The following is a 23,899-nucleotide window of genomic DNA, read 5'->3' as shown; positions in this document are numbered from 1 at the left end:
CAAACTGGAGGTCCGCTTCCGCGCTCCTTCCAGGATCGCGTCTAGCGTACCTCCTGAGGGCGACCGGAGCGACTCTACGTACATGGTGAAATAGTCTAGGGAGTAACTACCACGAGAAGTTGGTGAGTACCCACCCGGTGCGACGGGACATATTTCAAGACGCCATAAGTGTATCGGGCGTGCGCTTTTTACGTCAATTTGCTCTCCAAGCATATTGCAGTACAAAGTTGCTGCACGCAGATACCGGCTTGTGAGTACGGGAAGGTTGACTTAGCTGTCGGTCTCTATGCGGTTGCCCGAGCCCAATAGCTTCGTTTAAGTTGGCAATGTTGGGAGAGCTCACTTTGGTCTCATTTAAGTGTGTATTTCTCTCCCTTTAATGCCGTCTCAGGCCAACGATCCTTACGCCCAGTACCAGAGGCTCAAACCCCCGATGCTGCCACAGCCTCGATGGTCTGGCAGGCCGACCTGGCGGCTATTGAATTCGTCCGATTCGGTATCTCCCTTATCGTCTGGGAGCTCCTCTCGTACGAACGTGCACACATACAACTCCGATGGGTACTCCAAAGGACGCTGGCAGAACAGTGGGGATGCTTCTACTCTTGCGGGCAGCGAGAGTGGGAGTACTCCGTCGGTTCCTGGATACTCTGAAAAGCCTCCAACTGGTCACGTCGTGTATGATGCCCAACAACAGCAGTATGTTGGTGGAAGGTGTGATGGTCCGTATGGGTCTTACTATGGCCCACCTTACTATGAACAGGGGTATTGCTCCGTCGACCAGAGAGCCCAGTATCCTCAACCACCACCAGGAGCAGTGTCGAATGGCTACTATAACTCTCCACATATGTACTCCGGTGTCTACTACAGTGTGGCGGCTCCACCGTTTGGTACAGCTGTGGAGGGGAGTTCTCCTCCTTATGGTCAATGCTCCCCTACTTCGGATCAGACCGCCTCATACCCACAGCAGTACTGCTATCCGGAGGGTTATGCAAGTCATGATGCTCCTGGTATGGTTCAACCATGGCAGGCAATGCCGGTTGCTCAGCCTACCTGCCCGGCTATCGCATATCAACAACAGCAGTATAACTCTCCCACTTTTCCGATGAACGCCAATCGTCACTTCTCTATGGTGGAAGGTCATCAGCACTCTGGCGTATATAACATGCCGACCCAATCACATCATGCGTACGTGCAGCCTCCTCCCGCGGGCTTGTACTGTTCGGGAGAGCAACCCATTCCTACTGCGCCTTACCCTGGAGGTTACCAAGGTCGGTGGGATGTGGAAGTTCAAACGCATCGCCCTTACGGTCACTCCCTGGGTAGTGGCCGACCGGTCCCATATCACGAGGAGTATTATAACCAAGACGGTGGCCATATGACTTCTTATTATCATACCGCTATGGACAATGGGCCTAGGTACGGCTCAAATCATGAGGGATTTCCTCCTCATGGTGATATATCCCGTCAAGTTGATGATCGTTCTTTGAATGCTGTGCCTGGCTGATGCACTGCTAGTCACGGTGGTGGTTGCGTCAGGAGGTCTAGGGTTTGTAGTTGTCTGAGGCTGTACTGCCTGGAATCTTTCCTACTGCTGCTGCTGCCTGCTACTCTTCATAAGGAATATCTATCCAGCTCGGTGATGAGGCAAGATGCTCAGATTTTCCGCTGACTAATTTCACATGCTCTCAAGTCCACATCATAATTAGAGCTGCTGTTGTCGCAGCTGTTATACGTAGCTGTGTACTCGTATATTTCCATCATCGAGCTCCCTCTTATTGCTATATGTCTACTGCTGCTCCACTCACGTCACGCGCCTATATCAAGACTTGGTGTAATATTAAACCGTCACGCCTTGACCAGCTGGTTACGTTTTGTTTCGGTACTATTAGACTTTTTGGTATTTCGGGATTCTCCCATTAACTCAACCCTAGACCTCTTTTGATGAAGATGTCTTTTGCTGGATGTATGATTGACTCATCGTGGCCTGCTGACGAGCCTGTCATGGTGGCATTCGATTTCCCACTACTAATATCGTTGGAAATTTTGTGAGGATCGAAATGTCTTCCCTAATCCTTCGTATTTTTTCTGCGGTCTCTCGGTCGCAGGTGGAGATATCATACGCGATGATTGTGTCACAGTGTAGGCCAAAAAACTTTTTCCTGTGCTTCTGGTGTTCGTAGATCACGTGTCGTATGGTTTACTCTCAGCTCGCTGTGGCAGTGACTCCCCTCACAGGGTTAGATATAACCAACTGTACTGTTATCTGCTCATTTGCAATAGATGTGCTGCTGAGCTGAGTGAACTCCTTATAAGCATTGGTGCTCAGTAGTGGCTCGCTGGTAGCTACTGCCAGCATGCTAGTTTCAGTAGCCCCATGTCTCTCCAAGTTTCAGAAATCGATTGATTGTTACTGTGTTGTGTTTATCATGTTATGCGTTGGGTCTTGCTACCTCCATACCGCATGTTTTCAGCGTTTGAATATTCTCGGAAAGGTTTCGTCGTCGGTGCAGCTCTCGTGATTCAGTTCTTCTCGGCTTGGTTTCATCTACTCTACAATGTAGAGTCTACATCATTGGGTTTTATGCTCTTAGTACTTTCATCGACGCAGATGATAGGGACGATAACAATGGTAGGGGCCTGCTGGTAGAGTAGTCGCTACCCTTGCGACTACTGTAACTAGTCGCTTTGGTACCACTGCGAAGATCTCGACGAGCTCTCCCCAAAAGGGGTTGAATTAATTCTAGACTCCTAATACTCCACAAGGTATGACGACATGGAGAAAGCCGTAGATAGGGAAAAGTGCTGGCAGATCCCTTTTCTGGGGTGTCCCCGTCTATCGGGCATCCAACTTAGCGATATGCAACGATATTTCATCATTTGCCTTTGGATCGGTAAACCTGGTTGGGGCGCCTATGCTATCGGGCATCCAACATAGCGATATGCAACGATATTTCATCATTTGCCTTTGGATCGGTAAACCTGGTTGGGGCGCCTATGCCATCGGGCATCCAACATAGCGATATGCAACGATATATCATCATTTGGCTTTGGAGCGGTTAACCTGGTTGGGGCGCCTATGCCATCGGGCATCCAACATAGCGATATGCAACGATATATCATCATTTGGCTTTGGAGCGGTATACCTGGTTGGGGCACCTATGCCATCGGGCATCGAACATAGCGATATGCAACGATATATCATCATTTGACTTTGGAGCGGTAGACCTGGTTGGGGCGCCTATGCCATCGGGCATCCAACATAGCGATATGCAACGATTTTTCATCATTTGGCTTTGGAGCGGTAGACCTGGTTGGGGCGCCTATGCCATCGGGCATCCAACATAGCGATATGCAACGATATTCCATCATTTGCTTTTGGAGCGGTAAATCTGGTTGGGGCGCCAACCATCGGGCATCACCATTTTTTTCTCTTCGGTATAACTCAGCTAGTGCTGAGAGTATGGAATCAAATCGACCACCATTGGAAAAAGCCCGCGGATTGCTTCAAAATGGTGTTTGAATCTGTCTGGCAGTCGCATGCGTTGAGAAACTACGGGGATGGGGACTTTTCTCTCGATCACCCTCAGTTTTTCTACGTTCGTTAGGGACTGTGGCGTACGGCAGTTTTTTCTATCTTTTTATGTCTTCTCGGTTAATAATCCCCTCGCACCTGCCGCGAGGGAACATTCACAATGACAATGAGTTGGGTAGATTGGGTAGGAGTGAGGTCGTCCTCACTGTGGCGATACTGGATGGCATTCAGGATTATCGTCGCAAGACTCAGACTCGAGTAGAATCGAGTTGCCGGGACCTGGCACCATAGCCCCCCCTGGATCGCCGATCCGCGGAGGAATGGAGGAATCGTTTCCATCCGGCCAGGTGATGATGTTATATTCGTTACTTGGAGCGAGGTCTTGTGCTACATTGTAGGTAGCAAATCCCGCATCGTCATCAAAACGAAGCTCGAGCATCGCCTATTTCTTGGTAGGAGTAGTAGCAGCTTTTAACAAGCTATTTGGATCGAATGCCACTGCTGAGTTTCACTTCACTCATTTTCCTCAGTCCCTCTTCTCCTCTTACGTATGGAGGGTTATATCATTCGCTTGCCCGTTGTCTTGTCGGCCGGGCAGTGGGATAGTTGGTGATAAACCAGCGCATGTCTGCGTTGCTGAGGTCGCCATGGACGTTGATGTCATCTTGACTGGTAGTACGGGTACCGACACTCTGTCGATCCACAGTATAGATGTGGGCTCGGGCTGCGAGCTTTTGGAAGTGACACTTTCAACTGAGGGGCCCACGATCCGGTCTCGGATACTGCACGGCAATTTGCATCATAACCAAGAAGAATGGCTCATCCTTCCTATCATCGGGAATTGTGGGGAATTCTGTCTAGGAAGGATACCCTTCTTCCCTGATGGGCCACCCAGGCATCGTTTCTCACTCACACACAAATCTATTACACACAGTTAAACTGTGCCCTAGTTCAACATGATTTAGAAGATAGAACGAGGGCAAAAGTTGTGATAATAACAAAGGAGTGCAGCGACTGAATCAGTCGGACTAATCCGTGATGGCTGAATAATCCACTGCGATAAATTACGTATCTCTTCCAGCGCTGGAAAGCGCCCCTACTTCATTGCACGCGAGTTATCTCTAGTATGAATATTCCATGAATTCGAATATCTTGTAACGATCTGAAACGGTTCATCGGAGCTATGAACGAGATCAATGAGTGCAAGGCAGTTTTTCGCAGCTTGATCGAATGGGATAGTAACGTTTGCCCTCGTTTCCCTTCAAACTTCAACTTTCTTCGGATTTTTTCCTTTTACGTGCCACTCTAGCATGTGGGGTATGTATACAAGTGAATAATCGTTGTATAACTTCATGAATGACTTGACCCCTATTTAGTTCGCTCGTGGTGGCCGAACGATCTTTCAATTGAGGAAGTTCGAGAGCACGGATTGAATCAAGCACATGCGTCTGCGAGACAGTGGTGGAGACAAAATCGTCGGGATTTGATTCGTCGAGGAGTGACAATGCAGGAACCCTTTACGTTTAGGGTAGGTTATCGTGTCCCTCACTCAGTCACGTCGGATGATGCAGTCGGGGGTGATATTCAGGTTCCTGGGGATGCAGACGTGGTGAAGCGAGAGTTGCTACCATTGGTGGTGCATTTCGATGATTGCTGTGATGACGCTGATGCTGTTTGGTCGACCCCCTCCTCACGAACCCCCGAGTCGGAATGCGCCATATGTCTTGATTCGGACAGTGATTGCCATCTGCGAACATGTCATCATGGATTCCATCGTGACTGCTTGACAAAATGGTTTTGCAAGTCTCACAAGTAAGCTTTATGCATGACACATGTGTAGGAAAGCTTCTCATACTAGGTTGTGTTGTCCATTATGTCGTTCTTCATTTGATTCTCTAATCCCTGAGAAAGTCCGATCCAAAGTCGCCGACACGATAGAAGAAGAGGTAGCACTGATATGTCCTAAAATCTGGAAAGCTGCCATACTGGGTAATTTGAATTGTGGTCGGGTTCAGGTCATCGAACCAGAAGTAATTACATTACGCATCGAACAGGGTGTGATCAACTCTGCCGAGTCGGCTGAATTGAGCCCGTGAGTGCTTGCTTGTAAGATCGTGTCACTTCATGCACCATTGTACTTGTAAACTTATTTTTATTATATCCGGGCGCACATGCCCTCCCAAAGGAACTTGGTCACAACTGGAATCACAACTAAATCTGTCATTCTTCTTGATGTTCGCGTAAGACCTGTGCAGGCCGCATTGGTTTAAGCCTCTTTGAGTTGAGTCGTAACAGATGATCAGATCATCAGTGCGAGAGAGTTGATAGCTTCAAGGTATCGTCTATCACTGTAACGTCGCCATGATGGGGATCGGTTTGCCTTGATTTCCTCGCAGGATCAGAGTTTCATAAATCTTGGCTAATCGAGAGTTTGCCTTCGCTCTCTAGCGGAATATGCTGAATGGCGAAAATTAGCAACAAACCGAGGTCGCGTGACTCAAGCATACTGCTAATAACAGTCTGTTATCTGATTTAGTATTCCCACTGAGGGCTGTGGCACTCATGGTAACTGAGTTGCTACCAGAAATGTAAGATCATGTAGCAACTTACTATATCATATCTTTAGCATTACCAGTTATGCTAGGTAGCCGCGCTTGTGATATGATTTATCACAACGGAGCACGAGGTGCGGGATCGTGTAAGAAGTAGACAAACGCTTGCGCTGGTTATTTCTGCTTGAACAGCATCGCTCCAGTCAAGTCGTGAGCTTGTGTCATGGTCGCGACTTTCTTAAAAGGCTTGCTTACTGTGCGCCAATCGGGGGACCTACCCCACATGTAAATCTCGTTCCTTAAATCCTGGCTGTTCTGGATGCTATCATACGCATTGATCTCTGAGTAAGTAGATTGAAGTAGGAATTATTCCGCATTATCTTAGAGCCCCCGCATTTCCAGTATGGGGTTCTAGGGAGATTCTTCGGAAAGTTTCCTCTGTAATACACTGTGTTAATGTAGCGCGGCAGCTGGAGAGTCAGTCTGGCAACCCACTGGCAAGTTCTGATTCAAGGTCACGTGCAGCGAGTAACTCACGTTGAATCAGAACATGTGATAGCAGTTATCACATGCGATAGGCTTTGCCAAATCCATAGAGATCTGTGTACTCTGCCCGAGCACTGGTTAGCTAGCTGATGTCGCTGAAGTCCGCAACGGGGTCTCCGGCATGTCACTGTAAGTGGGGACAATTGCGACTGTCAAGTGGGTAACTGAGTTGCAACTTCTGCGGTATTCGCCTCACGCGAGTTAGGTGGCTGAGGAAAAGCCGTTACATGCGGGAATTTTCGAGCAACTCGCTCGACGATCTCATCACTCGCAAATCCTTTGCAGTCGACTGTTAGGGCTGAGTTGGCCGGGCCGACCATCCGTAACGATTCGGATGGATTGCCTTATTCTCACTTGCTCGTAACCACTTCTGATGACACAAGCAACAACTCGCTGGTTGTGTTTTATCTCCAAGATATAAACTCATCGCAACGGTTCTCTAGAGTTGATACTCATCAACTGCAGCTCTTAGGAAGCAGTACAAACCTTGGCTCACGTGTCGTATACTACGACTCGAGAGAATCCATGAATGAGAGACAGTAGTCGGGCGCGGTATCCGTCCTGGAGTCGATACAAGTGTTAGTACCGGCCTGCCCTGCTTGTTGTATCGCTGCTTTGTGTGTTGGGCGTGTCCATATGTTCGCTAAGGTTGGAAGCCTGCGGTGTATTTAGACTAGACTTCGAGCGCAGTTTGTGAGCTGATGAGGTGTTAAGGGCCAATCTGATGATAATCCATGTTCACTTTTCCTATAAGTGTTCCTTATCGATGCAAGACTTGGACTTGCTAGAGCCGCGGTTCAGTCAGGATTGAACGAAGAACTTTAACACTGTGTACGGGGAGAATAAGCAGTCTATCATCTCTTCCACATGTTGATTTCTTCCTCTATCTTCGTCACCCGTGCATGCTGCTTCGCGAGGCTCTTCTCGTTATGTTCTGGCATCATCTCAAGCCTGTAGGTCAAGTCGGTCACTCGGCGCCGCTGAATCTGAACACAGTGGATGATAGATGCTCTCGTATATTCATAGGAAAAGGAGTGATGGGAGTCACGTGGAGGCACATAATCGAGTATTGCCATTCAGAATGACGGCGCCAGGGTTCGAACCCGGGATCTAGTTTGGCTGTGGTTCAATGCACCCTCCTTTCTGTTGTGACGACTCACTCTATGGGTTGTTTGCAGTTTCCCTACTCTTGCCTCCAGAATACCCCGCTCGTTGCGTAGATCTGTCAGGGCCATTTTCCGGCCGATCGTTGTATGCTCCCACGCCTTCCTCAGATCACAGTCGAGGTAGTACAGATAGGCTAATATTGCGGCTAGGATGAGCGTCACGATGGAAGCCCGCGTCTGAATAATAGAAATGATATATGAGGACAAAAACCCGAGAAAAGAATCAATCGATTTAGGCAAATTCTCGGTGACCTACGTTGGACGGAAACCACATGGTACTCACTTGCAGTGCATGACTTGGTGGACTGTCTTTCGATGGGCTAGTTTTACGATGGTCATAACTGATCTCCGTGATGAGGGAGGCGGGACGCACAGAGACTGACATCGCAGGATAGTGAGGGCGATGGTCGCAATGGGGGTTCCATTTCGAGCGGTTAGGCGTGCGGCCAACCTGCTGGAAACTTCTGTGCTTCTCGAGCGGACTCCTCTGCGCGGATCACATTCGTTCTGATCCTCAGAACCAATGTGACTTTGAGGCAGGATCCTGAGGATCCTGCCAAGTCTTGCAATAGGACGCCCACTTGAGCCCCAGTCGTGGCATTGAATGAGACCGTTGCAAACCTAGCCCGAGTGAGATCCTAAGCTCTCGTATCGGGGACTATAGCATAGTATGGCGTCAACTAAACACTACGTCGAACATGATATCATCATGATCAAAAGTAACGGCATCAGTGCTTACATTACTGCGGGCAGGCGGCGGGCTATTTAGGGCCACCACGGTACAATAGCTGGAGTGCACCGAGCTCTAACAGCTACGTTCCGGCGTAGGGGGATCTCCTCACAAAAGGAATATATCAAGATCTTATCGTGTTAAGACTATAAGCCTGGCTTAGACTGGAGTTCACTTCTCGGCTTCTCGATTGGATAGTCATCCTCAGGAGATTACAGCTCGAATTGACTGATGACTTTAACTCTACTACCGCAAATGTAGCGATCGAATGTTAAAACTGGCAGAATTGTACCATCCCGAAGGTGACAAAAATAAGACATTCGTGGTTAGCAATAATACAGTCATTATGATAGCATATTTAACAGTGTACAGGCATCGACAGAAGTACGTTTTAGATTCCTTCGTCGTTCCCTCGCCGAGACTCATGAACCTGAAAGCGATAGAGTTATACACATCTACTAGTGAAGGCCGCCTTGCTTTATTCGATATCTGCTCGAGAGACTGCATCGCCTCCTGATACTCTTTTTTCGTCGCTCGAATGCTTGCCTTCAGCTTCCCAGCTTTGGCAAGCTCTCTGTTGCTCATTTCGGAGAATCTGAAAAGGCTGGCTACTTCAATATGACCAGGAAAAGCTCTCACGTGGCGAAGTTGTTATACCAAGGCTCGGCTTTCTTTATAGCGCGTTCAGTGGCGTCTTTCTTCAACCGAGCGATAAGCATTTGAAGGGATCGGTACCTGAACAGGTAGAGACTATATCAAACTCGCGATAACTCGAAGATCGCCGGGCTTGAACTCACTCAGACGTTCTCATCACGCAAGCACGTTCGGCAGCATCCCGAGCAGATTGGGCAGCCAACAGCTTAGCCGAAAGCTCTGCAAGTCGGATCTGAAAGAGTATAGCTGTACCGCGATACGTTGGGGAGATGCTACCTGCTCATCTGCAGTCTTCAAAACAATGCTGCTAGTTCTATGCCTTCCGGGTTTACTGCTGGGAGCTGCCTCAACAGGGTCACTACTGAAAAGGAAAAAGTATGATAACAACAACACATGGAACTAGAGAGGAGTAATAGCTCCATCACATCCATCCCGCATCCTACTCCTTATCATCTCCCACAGTACTGCCAGTCGAGACAGACTCTCGAGCCGTGCCACTAGCATGAACGTCCGCATTATCCTCCTCTTCAATGGCGGAGAACTCTGAATAGATCGAGACTCAGATTCGTCGAGGTATCAAACTAAATTGATCCGTCGAGTGACATGCAATATAATATTCGTATATTCATCTCCAGTGAGTATGAGTATCGCAATGCACTGCGTGTCACAGACCCAACGACGGCAACAAATAGCCATGAATTTACGAGACAGGAAATTTATCACTACCATCCTCTGCTCCTGCCATAAGCAGCTTTATCCTATCCACTTCCTCGACTGCTTTCTTAAATTGGCCAGTAGCTGTATGGACCGCCTGAGAGGCATCATAGTTGAGCTCTGAAAGAACTCTGATGGACCATTCACCTGCTGAGAGTCTCCCAGAAGAGCACAGGCTTCATAATAGGCTTTGGTCCTCTCTAGTACCGACCGGCCGATAAGCTGAAAACGCACATCATTTACAGCCAAGAACAACGACGCATTTCCCAAGCACATTATAACTCACAGCGAATGAAGAGTTTGAGTCCTCGACAGACGAGCGTAGGAGACTGTATAAGTGCGAGTATCATTCGACAATATGAGAGTCTTATTACTGGCAAAAGTTGTTGTTTTCTTTTCCTCCACTCGGTTGCTAGATGATGTCTCCGCTTCTCTACGGCGCCGAGCTCCCTCTCTAGAGTATTCAATCGCTCAGCCGATGAATTCATAGTCTCTAGAAGTTCCGGAACCTAAGTCTATCTCAGTGCACCATTGGAAAACTCAATCGAGTTCCAACCCAATTTAGGACCTTCTCAGTCAATTTGCTCTCTTCATCTACAATCTCGGCTCCTGGTGGCAATCCTACTATCGCAGTGTGCAAATCTGGGCCACTAGCGACGCTCTCGACATCTTCAACCTGCTGGAACAAATCACGTCTAAGGAAGGGCATCGAGGGTGGAGGCAATACCGAGGGGTCGACGTCAGAATCCCAGCCGCAGGTCATTTGTCGGTGGCGAGCCTAAACTCACAGAGATTCATTTTCTGCCAGCGCTCCCCTGGACAACAGCACTTACTTGTTTGACCGAGTTCTCGGGACATGTGTCCATGACACCCCGTAAAGGTTGGGTGAAAGGGAATTCAATTCAATATTGCAGTCGCGTCGAAAATGACTAAGATCAGCCTATCGATTAGAATGGCGAGCGCTTTTATGTCTATAATTTCAAATGGCCCAGCACCATCAGCTCTGAGTTGGAAAGTACACCATATTCTACCGGGATGAAAAAAGAAAGTCCAAGATCACCGGCAAAGAGTAGGAAGGATGCAGCAGGGAAAAAGACGCCGGCGAAAGTACAAGGAGAGAGGAAGGCTGAAGAGTGAGGACTCCTCAGTGAGGAGCATAGAGAGCAACGGGAATTATCATCGTCAAAAGAGTCGGTGAGTACAAGTGTGGACGATCGAGCGGGGAACTCGTCGAGAAATGTATCTTCGGAAGAGTTGCGGGCGATTAGACGGGAGTGTTTGGGAGTGTCGAAAAAAGTTAAAGCCTTCACAGGGATATTTGATGAGGGGTCGTTAACAAGTTATATAGAGAGATCTCTGCGAGGACCATGGGTGGGAGGGTGGCCCAGGATTCTATTACATTACTAGATATGCGTTAGCAGAGGATGTGTGAGATAGTGTAAAAGATTTATTAGAAGGCGATAGCTTCGATCGGTCAAGGGTACTACAATAGGGCGGCGAGAGATTGGGAAGTCTTATCCGTACTCCATAGCAATTTGATTACTCGAGACACTGCTCAGAGAGAGCAGTGGAATAATCTCAGGCGACGAGTAGGGGAGAGCTGTAGAGAGTACGTAATATATATGGGCAGCGTAACGTTTTTTTACGGTTTACGTTACGGCGTGCGTAACTGTGGCGGAAAGATTTGCTGTAATGCACTCCACGATAGCTCGAATAGTTGTTAAACTCATTTCTTGTGGCTCGGATTCAACCGAACCGCTGAGAGAGTAACATTTGGTTTCGCATTTGCCACTCGTCTCCTTTACAAATTCCGTCCGTCTTATTCCCAGGCTGGCCGGAACTGCCAAGGCGGCCTTATCTACGGATTCGCATTCACATGAAATCGATTTGGTCGACTTGAGTTATCTATCCTCGTTTTGTCCTCTGAATCTCCGTAAGACCCATTACGGGGCTTGAATGCATTAGATGCATATAGCCACGAGTGCATTGCACATTGATCGTTCTTACTTCCCTAATTTTCTTCTAGTTCCCGGGGTAGTCTAACTATTGTTGACAATAACTTTCCCTATCGAAGCTATTCCGAGCACCGTGGCATACCATTAGGCACCGATAATTTTAGGCGTCATCGCCTGGACTCACTGATAGTCGAATGGATGGCTAAGGGTCTTCAGGCACACTAAGGCCGGGTAATGGGGCCTCTTGTGGCGAGTCGAGAGGTGGCCACATATGCTGGTTGGTACTAGTGTTGGAGTAGATGGTAAGGCCGAGGTATGGCCGCTGTAATACTGGTCCAGTATTGCACTCTAGGTCGTTGATATTAGCCCCTTGAAAAATGCTTCTCATACATTATTCCAAGTGGATGTAGTCCCGAGGTAGTGTCGGGAATATGGGGCCTGCAATGAGCATTGCACATCGCCTGCGACGGCTACACAGTTTGTAGGTCACACAGATACAAATTGTGTGGCACAATAAGAGACCTATTATTTCATACTACGAAGTCTATAGTTCATGTGGAAATTTCTTGCGGAAGCCGCCGAAAACTTCGGAAATCCGCGTATAAATTTACAAGTTTTTGGTCGTGTGGATTCCACACTGGAATATGTAAAATCTCGAGCTTAGCGTATCCACAATTTTCCTGGATTTTGACATGCGTACCTTCCGTAGGATCGATTGTACGCGAGTGATATTGGGCTCATGAAAATGAGAAAAGCTGATATGGGATAGGGCGAATGATTCCCATATAGGGCTAGGACGGCTCTCTCGCACTCTCGGTCGGTTGATCGCCGCATTGTGATCGCCGTGAATAGCTCAGCCATTGACTTGTACCTGGTTCCAGATCCACAGGATGCGAAAGAGATATTTCGTCCCGATTCGCGCCCTCGAATTTTCTATCAGCAACGTGTCCTGTATGAGTTGGGCCATATGATTGCTTTCGATATGGGCATGGGAGCGACCTCTACTGTGTCCTCTAGTGGGAGGGATGAGGATCAGGCCGGTCTTCCCCTCTGGACTAGTCACTCATGCTTTGCCGTCCGCATGCTTATAGAAACGTCCACGATTGCCGAGACTTGGTAGACATGTCGAACATTCCTGGCTGGGGTGCTGGTGACGGGGAGGAGTGCCGTAGACTGTTGCATGGGGAGTTTCTATTCGAATATAGGAGGATGTGTTGAGTATAGGTATCGACGTGATCGAGGGAGGGCATGTTCGTCGATTCATAGGCCTCCTTATAAGTATGATCCGTTCGGGCGTTGTACCGTCTACGGAGCCTTCGTTTGGTGGGGTCTATGATAGCGTCTATCTAGGTGAGAGTAGAGACGCTGACTGCTGAGTTGGAGAAAGGGTGTTCAGGTGATAGTCAACGGGAAGTCCCCGACTTGCGGAGGGTAGCGTCAGCTGCTGGTCGTCTATCGGCAGCGGAGATGTCGAGGATAAGTAGAGCTTATGAGGATGCTGATAGTGAAACTAAAGACGTCAATGCCGGGGAGTATCTCTTCCTTGGTGAGTAGTACTCCCATCATTTAGCGCTCATCGGCGTGATGTCGTCCTCTCCTCATTTAGGCAACTTCACAATGCAGTTTTGGAATGCATTCAACAATTGGAATTTCCGTTATTGGGTTTACCTCCTTTTCGTTGGTTTCATCGTCCACACTGTTGAACATCTTTCGACTTACTTCCTCACCAAAGCCGCAATACAGCAAGATGAGGAATCGGCGCTCATGTTGGCATCCCCGTTCGATACCTGGGTGGGGTATTTCTACTTCATATTTGGCCCAGTAAGTCCTCCTCCTCCTCCCCTCCCTTCCCACCATCCTCCCCTTCAGTTGATGCTCCTCCTCGGAGGCATCGCCCTACTCCTCAACCCAGCCGTGAAGCATACACATACTATAGTGGCCACATCGATAGTATTGACCCTGGTCAGCGAGTTCGTATGTGTAGTCGGCAACCCGCACACACTGACCGCAACCAGAGCAATGCCCATCCCTATGGTGCTCTTCCTCGCTTGCATGAGTACCAGACTATTCCCAAGTGTCAGCTTCCTTGCTGTCGCGCTCTACATGATAGGTGAGTAACCATCGTTTTGAAGATTTGGAATTTCTAATCGTGCTAAAAGGCCCGAGTAAAAAAATTTGGCTCCATTTGAACTATGGTAATTCACGGAGTGGACTCTTGAGATTGCGCATAATACTGTAGTCAGAAATGAGGGGAATCACTGGCTCTCGAGAACGGGAAGTGATGGAGGATGACTTTGCCTATTTTTGAAAGAACAGGCTATATCGCTAAACCCAGCGCTGATTGGACGCGCTGAGCTAGGATTGTATCTGGAATTTTCTCAGGAGTCGACATTACTCTAGTTGTGTACAGCTCCTCGAGAGAGTATGCAGCGCCGTATACGACTATGGTATGGGCCGGAGTACTGTGCCATTGGTTTGTAAGTAGACACTCATATAGTTGTGTGGTGATCTCGTTTGGTTCGTCAGGTATTCGGTTTGTGTTTGGTGGGCAGTAGTAATCTCCTTAGATCTCAGTCTGATCTATTCTATTTAATGATAGACAGACTGCAGTTCAGAAGGAATAAGGATGGTTCCTATGACCTCGGCATTCATGTGGGTGATCGTACCGCAGCTACGGACAATAGCGGCGCTTCATATGAAACCACAACCACTCTAAACTGTTCTTACCTGAGGTTAAAATGGCGAATTTCAATTGAATGGAAATTGGGTGTCATATTGGATACATCTGGCATTGTGGGGAAATATGCAAGTAGTCAACTATATGTGTGCAGGACGATATGAAAACTCTGACGGAATTTCGAGAAATTCTCGTTTGTTTCTGTACAGTTTTGGCCGTATTCGAAGAAAAACTCGTGTAATCAGTAAGGAAACTCCTGAGCTCGGTTTGTGAGGAAAGCGAACACCTATTCCGACACGTTCACTGCTGGCTGTGGCAAAATTGGAAAAATGGTTAATTGCTCTGGAATGAATCGCATCGGTCGTTGTGGGGCCTCTCACTAAAGGTGTATCGACCTCAGGACGTGAGTACTCCTATGCTGGATTACTTTGAGGAAAACTATAAATCGGCGTATTCGCTGCAGTTCAGCGCGACGATGGACGAGAAGAAGTAAGGCAGTGTGTGCATGTACGTATATGCATACCCTCTCTTCCCCTCGTTTTAGCTATCGCCTCTGGGCCAGGTCTCGCCAAACTTTTTGGATTACACGTCATATGCGATGGGCCATTATAGGCGTCCTCTTGTAAGAGTGCCTCACACGTTACAGTACTCCCATGAACTTTCATAGGCTCGTTGCCGCTATGATTTTCGTTGCTGCGGATTTCCATGCTGGTCCGCATGGCAATACAGCCAACACGGTGTCGGGGGTTGTAGTAAGTGTTGGTCCTGGAGAATCGGCTAGCATGGGTGCTCGCAGGTACAAGTGGTCAGTGCTCTAGTTCTACTTATGTCAGTTTGTCTGACGGTTATCTCATTTGGCAAGCCGCGTCGACTATTGATCGCCGCTTTCCTCTTTTTCGTATCCACCGCAATGTTTTCCTGCGTGTATATTTATAACTACGGCCGAGCAGCAGAGGAGGTGGGGTGAGTTGTTTTTCTTTCTGGTCATTTTGTGGATTTTCAGTGGAGGTCGAACGCCTCGGATATGGTACATTTCGCGCCAGTGATGGCTCGCACGGTTTGGGCCACTGATCCGGTAGGTGTCCTCGTAGTGTTGTAAGCAATAGGGATTGGTGTGGTATGCTTAGGGCCTATTCACCATCATAGCGAGCCATGTTAGTATGTCCCATATTGGTGCCTTACCTCTACTATGCATTGACGTTATTGTCACTACTGGTGTTATTATAAGGTTAGTAGCCATCACCGCTTTTCATCAGAGCGATTTGTTATTAGTTCGGAATTCTGGCTGGAGCATCCGTCACCGTTGTTGTCCATGGCAGATTTGATTAACTTCATCATAGTGATAGCAGTCGGTAAGTTGCCTGTTGTTGTCATCCTCCCTCCTCCTCCCCCACTATATGCCTCTCCTCCCCTTCAGCTTTCTTATATACCATAAATCTGGAAAGTCATTGGCGTCTCCTATGGGCCATCTCCCGTGATAAAGTACCAACCTCACCGGATACGTATGTATCGGTAGAAGGATGTGCTACTGAATTTAGTACCAAAACTATGTACTATTTCCGAGTTCATAATCAAGAAAGTAAGAGGCGACTAATACTTTATCACACGTTGTTACTCACAGGCTCGTACTTATGCCTGCAGTCGACTCGTAAGTTGAGGGATCTCCTTGTTCTGCACGCCCGGAAGGAGCCTCTTGAATGGCAGCAGTAATCAACATAAGGAGACGATGTTGTCTCGATGAGCATCTTCTGAATGGCAGGTTTATATGTCTGAGTTTTGACAATCTCGATCACGCTGGTGAAGGGGTCATTGAGACCAGAATGCATCGTCTTGAAGTTGTCATTAACGGTATTGTGTGTCGTCGTCCAGATTTGGTACTACCCCATCCTCTTCCGCGGTCGTCGTCGTACTATTATTATTCTTTAATAAGGTGATGATGATGTTCCCTCGACCGGAGGGTAATAATATCCCAAGGATGAACATAACATTAATTGATGTTGGCAGCCGTGGGGATGTTGAGCCGTACATCGCCATTTCAAAGGTGAATAATAATAATAACATTATCATATCCATAACAACCCCCTCCCTTATAGGAGCTCAACGCGATGGGCCATCATTGTCGTATCTGCACTCATGATAAGTTCCGAGATATGGTTGAGAGAAAAGGAATAGAGTTCTTCCCAATGGCCCTTGATGCCCCGGGCCATTGGCAACCTGAGGTTCTAATGCGGTACGTCTATCCTCACTACCTTTTTCGATCACACATGTCATGGTAGATATGCGGCTGAAAGCCCCTCGTGGAGCCCCGGCTTCCTCATCAGTCCTCATGATATGTCATTCGTACTACAACACACCACTGAGATGATGCAATCGTGTCGATCTCTCTTCTTCTCTCCTGGTTGGGAGAGCGGAAATGTCGGCGCCTGGGCTGCGGTGAAAAGTAATTAAAAACATGTCGGATTTGCTCATGTTAGGAATTCACACACGACTCGGGGTGAAAGTGTACAAAAACCAACGGTAATTTCCTCAGAATTTCCATATTGTCACCAAAACGTGTAGTTCACCATATGCATATTTCCCCACACTGCTGAACAGTCATCTAGCTGGTTTTTGCCAAGTCCCGTCGACTTCGTATTGTAGTAACGCGAGGTGTTTCATTTTTCTTAGGTAATCCTGAGAAGCGTTGGGTTACTCACGCCATGATTTCCAATCCTCCAGCGTATGTCCATGTTCACATCGCTGAGAGGCTCGGAGTTCCCTTACACATGTAGGTCTGTTATCTTATCTCTATTATAATCTCTCGTTGTTGTGGTATTAGGTTCTTCCCAATGCCCTGGTCACGTACCAAGTTTTTGGGTCATCCAATGAGCTCAAAGGAGCTCGATGACAATGCATATTGGCGTTTTCTAAGCTACAGTTGGTTTGACCAGGTGGGAAGGGGAGCTCTTGGGGATCTGCTATTGTGGTTGTCCTCGTCAGATGCAGTGGCATGGTATGGCGGCGGCTATCAACGAGTTCCGAGCGAAGGTGATGCACATACCAAAGTTGAGCATGTGGCACAGCGCTGGGTCCTTATTGGAGAACTGGGGGGTAAGTTGCGACCTTTGAGGACAGCTGTTGTATGTCGTAATGAAAATGCATGCGTGTGGTCGGCTTGTGAATCTAGATGAGCGAGGTTCATTATGAACACCATTCTATCGATTGTATTCGGTGGTTTGTCGTGATCAGTGCGTATCACTGTGGTTCGCAGTTTATGGATATGTCATTGACCGAGATTAAGAAAAACTGTAGTTGCAATTTGAACTATTTGGGTCTGTGATTGTCTCAAAAATTTGGGAAATTACGTTTTGCAATGCGGAAGATGTTCCTAATGTGGTGATATTCACATGGGAAACTGATTGAAGAATGTTTTCCTAGCCATGTGGAAAATTGGAAATGAGTTTCCCCCGGGAACATTATAGAATTTCCTGATTCGGGTTTTCAGTTTTAAATCTCGAGGAGAGTCTTCTCTCGGTTGTAGCGTATGATGCTTTGTTTTGTAGGTGCCCTTCTCGTACTGCTTTTCACCGTCTCTGTTCCCGAGGCCCCCGGACTGGGGCCCGAACATTGAGATCACGGGTGTGTGTTCGACAGGAAGTACGCTAGTTGATAATTTCGTGGCGCGCGGTCACGGAGTTGTACTGTCAGGTGAAGAAAATGTAACCTATGAGCCACCCGCTGCTCTTGGTAAGTTCTTGAGAGGCGGGGATAAGCCTCTTTACATTGGTTTTGGCAGCATAGCTGGGGATCTGTCGGATATGTGAGGAGCAATTTCGTGGCGCAGTGACGCGTTAGGTGCCCAAGTCAGATACAAACCCATCCTAGAGGCAATAAAGGATATCCCCGATCTCAGAGTTGTCCTCCAGAAGGGATGGGGGACTCTTAAGGACATAACCGCTGAGGACTTCATTCACATCCCAAGTGACTTACATCAACTGCTTTACTCTCTTATTCCAATTCTATCAGACTTGAAGGATCGAGTTTTCTTCATTTGTACTCCTCCTGCGATTTGCCCGAAGTGTGGTAAGAAGCCCGAGGCTCGTTCACAGTAGGGGAGTTGTTGACGTCTTTTATCGGCTCTTCTGATGTGTTGTTCTCAGTAGTGACGGCCTATTCTGTGATGACTGTGTGGACTCATCATCAATAGAGTATGCCGAGGGTACCTGGGAATATGATATACTCAAAGCCCTAGGCCGAGATAACATAGCCTTCCTTTCATGTACGTCAATAACAATAAGAGTATTAGTAGTCCATCGATGATCCCCTCCTCCATTGTAGCCATACCACACACTTACCTCTTCCCCAAATGCTGTGCTGTTATGCATCATGGTGGTGCCGGTACTACCGCTATGGGATTGGACTTTGGCCTGCCAACCTCCGTTATATCCTTCTTTGGGGACCAATGGATCTGGGGTAAGCTCTCGAAGTGGCTTGTGAATTCCTTAGCTAGTACACCTTTGGGATGACTGTACAAGTGGAATGCCTTTTCAGGTAGCCTAGTCCAACTGCACGGCGCTGGCAAGTTCCTGCGTAGAGAACACGTAGAACCCCAGGCCGTGAAGGCATGTTTAGAGTTTAGCATCACTTCTGGTGCTAAGGTGGCGGCTAAGAGGCTGCAGGAGAGTTTCAGAGTAAGCATGTGCAATCAGGCTTGTCGCGATAAGGATAGTTGTTATTGTAGGAGGAGCGTACGCGTGGTATGGGTGCTCATGAAGGCGCGTTGGGTTTTCAACGACAATTACCATTGGAATTGGTTACTTGTGAGTTATGTAGAGTGATGGGTCGATGGGAAGATGATTATGGTACATCATATCGGCCAAGGGCTGCTGAGTATCATGATACACTAAGGGATGTTGGACTATGTACCATAACAATACCACATCATCATCATCAGTAGTGGTACACCTTATTGCTATTAGGCCCCGTATGTGCCGTCGCATTATCAGAATCCCAGGGGGTGTTGGTTACTCCATTAAGGACAGCTGATTGGGGAAGGACTCGTGGAGGCATACTCTATGTTCACTTCGTAAGGCACTCTGGCCTCTCATTATATAGTTTTACATAGTTCATTGTTGACAGGTGCGAGGGCTGAAAGCAGCAACAAGGCTCTTCGTACGGATGGTCCAAGGTGGCCAGACGGGAGGAGTTAGCGGTTTCCTCATAGGTAGGCATGAGGAGAGGCCAATGTTTTAGATCGGTTAATTTCTACTGTATAGAGTGATTGATCTCAGGAGTAGTGGCGGGCCTGCTAGAGTTCGCTGTGTTCATCGTCTGCGCGCCCTTTGTGTTCGTGCGGGACAGCTGGAGAGTGGCAACGAAGCTAGCTCAAGGCTCGCCAGGTAGTTCGTAAGAGCTTTCTTACTTACCAGTATTGGTACACATGTTCGCTTCCCTCAGATGAAGCTTTGTAAGAATTTGCCGGAAATTACAAAAAATTACCAGAAATTTAAAAAAAAACATGAAAATCCTGAAATTTCCGAGGATTTTCGAAAATTTCCCTCCCGAAAATTTTCTTATTGTAATGTGTGTATATCCACTCAAACAGTCAATAACTTCATGTATTGCCTGTCAGATGGTCGACAGCATGGTGGCCGAGACACCGCAGATGCCGAGCTCCTCACGGGACTGGTACACCCCTGATGCACATGGTTCATAACAATGCATTGCTTAGGTGCTGGTAGACGACCAAGACTATGGTGACGTACGGGCGTTGCCGAGATGTAGCATAGGACCGCGTGATAGAGTGTTGAATGAAGAGGAGGTCGCCTGCCTTACTGAGAGGACACAACGAGCGCTGACGGATCTGGAAAAAAAGTAAGATGATGCTTTTGGGAGCAGAGTGCACTTGTCGTGTTGTCTCCACTGTTGGAATATATTGTTCTCTTCTCCTCACTGTTCATGTCCACGAATTCAATTCTCCCACTTAGATTGGAAAATTCTGGCTGGTTTTCGTACACCATGAATATCAGCAATAAATTTTCGAAGTTTTATCTGAAGTTGACCATGTGCATATTTTCCAACACTGGTTGTCTCAGCCGCAACGATGTACGTGCTATGGCAGAGGCGGTGTGTAAATTATTCGAGCGGCGTGGAGTGGGCGTCAAGCTCACAGCTAAGGCTGCCTATAGAGAGCCTCTACTTAACTCACATGAGAAGGCTGTTGCCGCTGCTGATGAGGGGAACAACAACAGCAGCAGCAGCAGCAGCAGCATACCACCATTGAGAGGGGCTTAGGTGAGCATCTTGTTGATTGTTGATTGTTGTTATTGTTGTTATTGTTGTTATTGTTGTTATTGTTGTTATTGTTGTTATTGTTGTTGTTGTTGTTGTTGTTGTTGTTGTTGTTGTTGTTGTTATTGTTGTTATTGTTGTTATTGTTGTTATTGTTGTTATTGTTGTTATTGTTGTTGTTGATTGTTATTGTTGTTGTTGTTGTTGTTGATTGTTGATTGTTGTTGATTGTTGTTGTTGTTGTTGTTGTTGTTGTTGTTGTTGTTGTTGTTGATTGTTGACACTTAGGTGGCATTGCCCTACACTACGAGGGGGTATACCAAGCTCAGGTCAGTCGGCTGCACTAATTGACTACAATTAGCTCAAGTGTAGTTCTAATCACGTAAAGATCAATTGCTGTACGTACTGTGACTGGATTTCTTTGTTTTTTTTCGCTTCAACAACCACCCAATAGCCATACTTTATCCATAGGGTGCCAGCGAACCACCGGTTGCTCTCCGCCCTCATTGAAAGTCGTCAAGCTCTGGCTTTCGACTACTGCCAATCCTTGCGTTGAGTATTATCATAATACTTGTTCGACAGGATCCTCTTATTCCCTTTCTATGATCCGCTCTTGTTTAGCTCAGCCGCCACCTGGGACTACCCTGGGTGGATTACAACCCGAGGCTGAAGAGTCCAACTGTGCTTCGCGTGCCGGTTCAGATTCATGTAGCAACAATGCGTTGTGGATTGTGGGTGCTCATGGTTATTTTGGTATAAGGTAAACCGCCCGACCTGCGGAGGGTAGCGTCAGCTGCTGGTCGTCTATCGGCAGCGGAGCTGTCGAGGATAAGTAGAGCTTATGAGGATGCTGATAGCGAAACTAAAGACGTCAATGCCGGGGAGTATCTCTTCCTTGGTGAGTAGTACTCCCATCATTGAGAGCTCATCAGCGTGATGTCGTCCTCCCCTCATTTAGGCAACTTCACAATGCAGTTTTGGAATGCATTCAACAATTGGAATTTCCGTTATTGGGTTTACCTCCTTTTCGTTGGTTTCATCGTCCACACTGTTGAACATCTTTCGACTTACTTCCTCACTAAAGCCGCAATACAGCAAGATGAGGAATCGGCGCTCATGTTGGCATCCCCGTTCGATACCTGGGTGGGGTATTTCTACTTCATATTTGGCCCAGTAAGTCCTCCTTCTTCTCCACTTCCTTCCCACCATCCTCCCCTTCAGTTGATGCTCCTCCTCGGAGGCATCGCCCTACTCCTCAACCCAGCCGTGAAGCATACACATACTATAGTGGCCACATCGATTCTACTAACGGTGGTTTGCGAGTTCATCTGCCTCCTCGATGGTCATTCGACATTTACCGCGGCACGAGCAATGCCCATCCCTTTGGTCCTTCTTTTCACTTGTATGAGTTCGAGACTCTTCCCAAGTGTCAGCTTTCTCGCTGTTGCGCTCTATTTGATTGGTAAGTTGCTTTAGTCGGCCTCGTTCGAGTGAGCCTTTTCTCATTCAGGCGCTGATGTCACTTTGTTGGCATATAGTTATAGGGTTAGGGACAGTGCATCGCACATGATGATGATACTTGCGGCTGTACTTTGTCACTGGTTTGTAAGTAGAAGATAGTGAACTTAAAGCCTAGCAAGGATGCTCTGATGTGATAGGTATTCGGTCTGTGTCTGGTGGGCAGTAGTAACCTCTTGAGGGCTCAGTCGGATCTGTTCTCATCGATGATGGATAGACTGCAGTTCAAAGGAGAGAAGGATGGCTCCTATGACCTCGGCATTCACGTGAGTTCGAATAGAATACGTTGTCTTGTATACTGAATAGGTATGAGTAAAAATATATATATATATATATTTGTATGGACGAAATAGTAAAAATTGCAAATCAACATTTCCAGCTATGAATAAACGTTATAGTTATTAATATATCTAGCGCGTTTCCCGGCCATATACCATCTATATGAATTCAATAAAGTGCATACACCCGGCTTTGGCTGCTCATTTTGGAGCTGCAGAGTTTGCAGCCGTACCCTTACACTGGCTATCAGCCTGGTAGAGTGAGTGCTGCTTGGAAAAAAATAAAATTAAGTAATGTGTAGGTATGATGATATATAGTTAAACTGGTGGCACGAATGACCTCATATATTATGAAACAGTATTAAATACCTGTATTAAGTTTGTTCGTCGTATTGTCGAATCTCGTGGTGGGTTATATAGGGTCTGTGTGTGTGATGGGTCCTCAGGAGAGGGTTCTGTTGAAGATCTCCTGCTGCTCCTGCTTAGGGCGTTTCTGCTTCGTTACTGAAGTACTTCGACGATAACTACAGAGCGCCTACCCCCCACAAATTCGATAGTAGTGTGGATGAAAAAGAGTATGTCTAAGCTATTAGGAGAGCGGCGTCTCAGTCGTTCATGGTAATTGATACCAGATACCGACTATGGGCCAGATCACGGCAAACCTTCTGGATAACCCGTCATATGAGATGGGCAGTAGCGGGTGTATTGCTGTAAGGAGGGGCTACGCCTCCTCATTGGATGTCTCCATTGCAGGTTGGTCGTTGCTATGACTTTTGTCGCGATTAATTTCCATGGACCTATCAATGGCAACACCCTGAGTATGGTGTCTGGAGTGGTGGTAAGTGCTTGTGTGTAGGAGTCGCATCATCGGTGCAGTGTGGGGGGAATATATGTGCGCTTCCCTCAGCTGAGCTGAAGAGTTTTATCGATAATTATAGGAGTTTATATACGAACTAGGGTAGACGTGTTTAGGTGCTAACAAGAATCTCTCAGAAAATTCATATTCTATGTGCATATTTTTTCACACTGACTCGGTGATTCTTTCTACCTCCTCCTCCTCTTGACAGGTCCAAATTGCAAGTGGTGTATTATTACTGATTTCCGTTTGCCTTACTGTGATTTCCTTTGGCAAACCTCGTCGGCTATTGACTGCTGGGATGTTATTCTTCGTATCTACATCTTTATTCTCCTGCGTCTATGTCTACAACTTCGGCAGAGCTATGGAGGATGTAAGAGAGTAGCTCTACTGTAATTGGTATCTCTGTATTAGGCTGTTACTCACAGCGTATATCGTTATGGTCCAGTAT

The 23,899-nt window shown here is 47.3% G+C and overlaps 3 protein-coding genes across 3 annotated transcripts; 2 read left to right on the top strand and 1 right to left on the bottom strand.

The window, feature by feature from the left end:
* Positions 1–8,817: 8,817 nt before the first annotated feature.
* Positions 8,818–10,799, bottom strand: Pmar_PMAR025858 (hypothetical protein). The gene is made up of 12 exons (XM_002766707.1): positions 10,728–10,799; positions 10,622–10,672; positions 10,463–10,570; positions 10,269–10,403; positions 10,042–10,116; positions 9,907–9,991; positions 9,624–9,723; positions 9,457–9,541; positions 9,324–9,412; positions 9,166–9,261; positions 9,004–9,121; positions 8,818–8,956 (listed from the first exon to the last, which is right to left on the bottom strand). The coding sequence occupies exons 1-12, from the start codon at positions 10,758–10,760 to the stop codon at positions 8,918–8,920; spliced, it is 1,014 nt and encodes a 337-aa protein (XP_002766753.1). The 5' UTR covers positions 10,761–10,799; the 3' UTR covers positions 8,818–8,917.
* A 2,330-nt stretch (positions 10,800–13,129) lies between these two features.
* Pmar_PMAR025857 (hypothetical protein) lies at positions 13,130–21,147 on the top strand (the record flags this gene model as incomplete). The annotated part of the gene is made up of 35 exons (XM_002766706.1): positions 13,130–13,199; positions 13,246–13,395; positions 13,456–13,670; positions 13,719–13,959; positions 14,232–14,326; positions 14,376–14,501; positions 14,927–15,015; positions 15,194–15,278; positions 15,323–15,484; positions 15,530–15,601; positions 15,654–15,754; positions 15,799–15,878; positions 16,148–16,232; positions 16,286–16,400; positions 16,457–16,567; positions 16,620–16,756; positions 16,803–16,966; positions 17,194–17,293; positions 17,345–17,456; positions 17,506–17,616; positions 18,069–18,162; positions 18,214–18,325; positions 18,374–18,486; positions 18,532–18,613; positions 18,669–18,784; positions 18,844–18,978; positions 19,057–19,196; positions 19,247–19,325; positions 19,485–19,591; positions 19,645–19,729; positions 19,797–19,904; positions 20,138–20,193; positions 20,237–20,379; positions 20,601–20,724; positions 21,085–21,147. 35 exons carry the CDS (start codon positions 13,130–13,132, stop codon positions 21,145–21,147), a joined length of 3,978 nt encoding a protein of 1,325 aa, XP_002766752.1.
* A 251-nt stretch (positions 21,148–21,398) lies between these two features.
* Positions 21,399–22,626, top strand: Pmar_PMAR025856 (hypothetical protein; the record flags this gene model as incomplete). The annotated part of the gene is made up of 5 exons (XM_002766705.1): positions 21,399–21,504; positions 21,557–21,694; positions 21,755–21,969; positions 22,455–22,580; positions 22,621–22,626. The coding sequence occupies 5 exons, from the start codon at positions 21,399–21,401 to the stop codon at positions 22,624–22,626; spliced, it is 591 nt and encodes a 196-aa protein (XP_002766751.1).
* Positions 22,627–23,899: the final 1,273 nt, after the last annotated feature.

Source organism: Perkinsus marinus, assembly GCF_000006405.1.
Source record: "Perkinsus marinus ATCC 50983 genomic scaffold scf_1104296972058, whole genome shotgun sequence".
Classification (NCBI taxonomy): domain Eukaryota; phylum Perkinsozoa; order Perkinsida; family Perkinsidae; genus Perkinsus; species Perkinsus marinus.
This window is presented reverse-complemented; position numbering and strand designations above follow the sequence as displayed.

Excerpts from the sequence above, each read along its gene's own strand:
- Pmar_PMAR025858 (XM_002766707.1), bottom strand. The coding sequence starts at position 10,760 with ATGGACACATGTCCCGAGAACTCGGTCAAACAA. Across the intron at positions 10,404-10,462 it reads AGAGCAAATTGACTGAGAAG|GTTCCGGAACTTCTAGAGAC; the intron begins GTCCTAAATTGG and ends AGATAGACTTAG. Across the intron at positions 9,122-9,165 it reads TGGTATAACAACTTCGCCAC|ATTCTCCGAAATGAGCAACA; the intron begins GTGAGAGCTTTT and ends CAGCCTTTTCAG.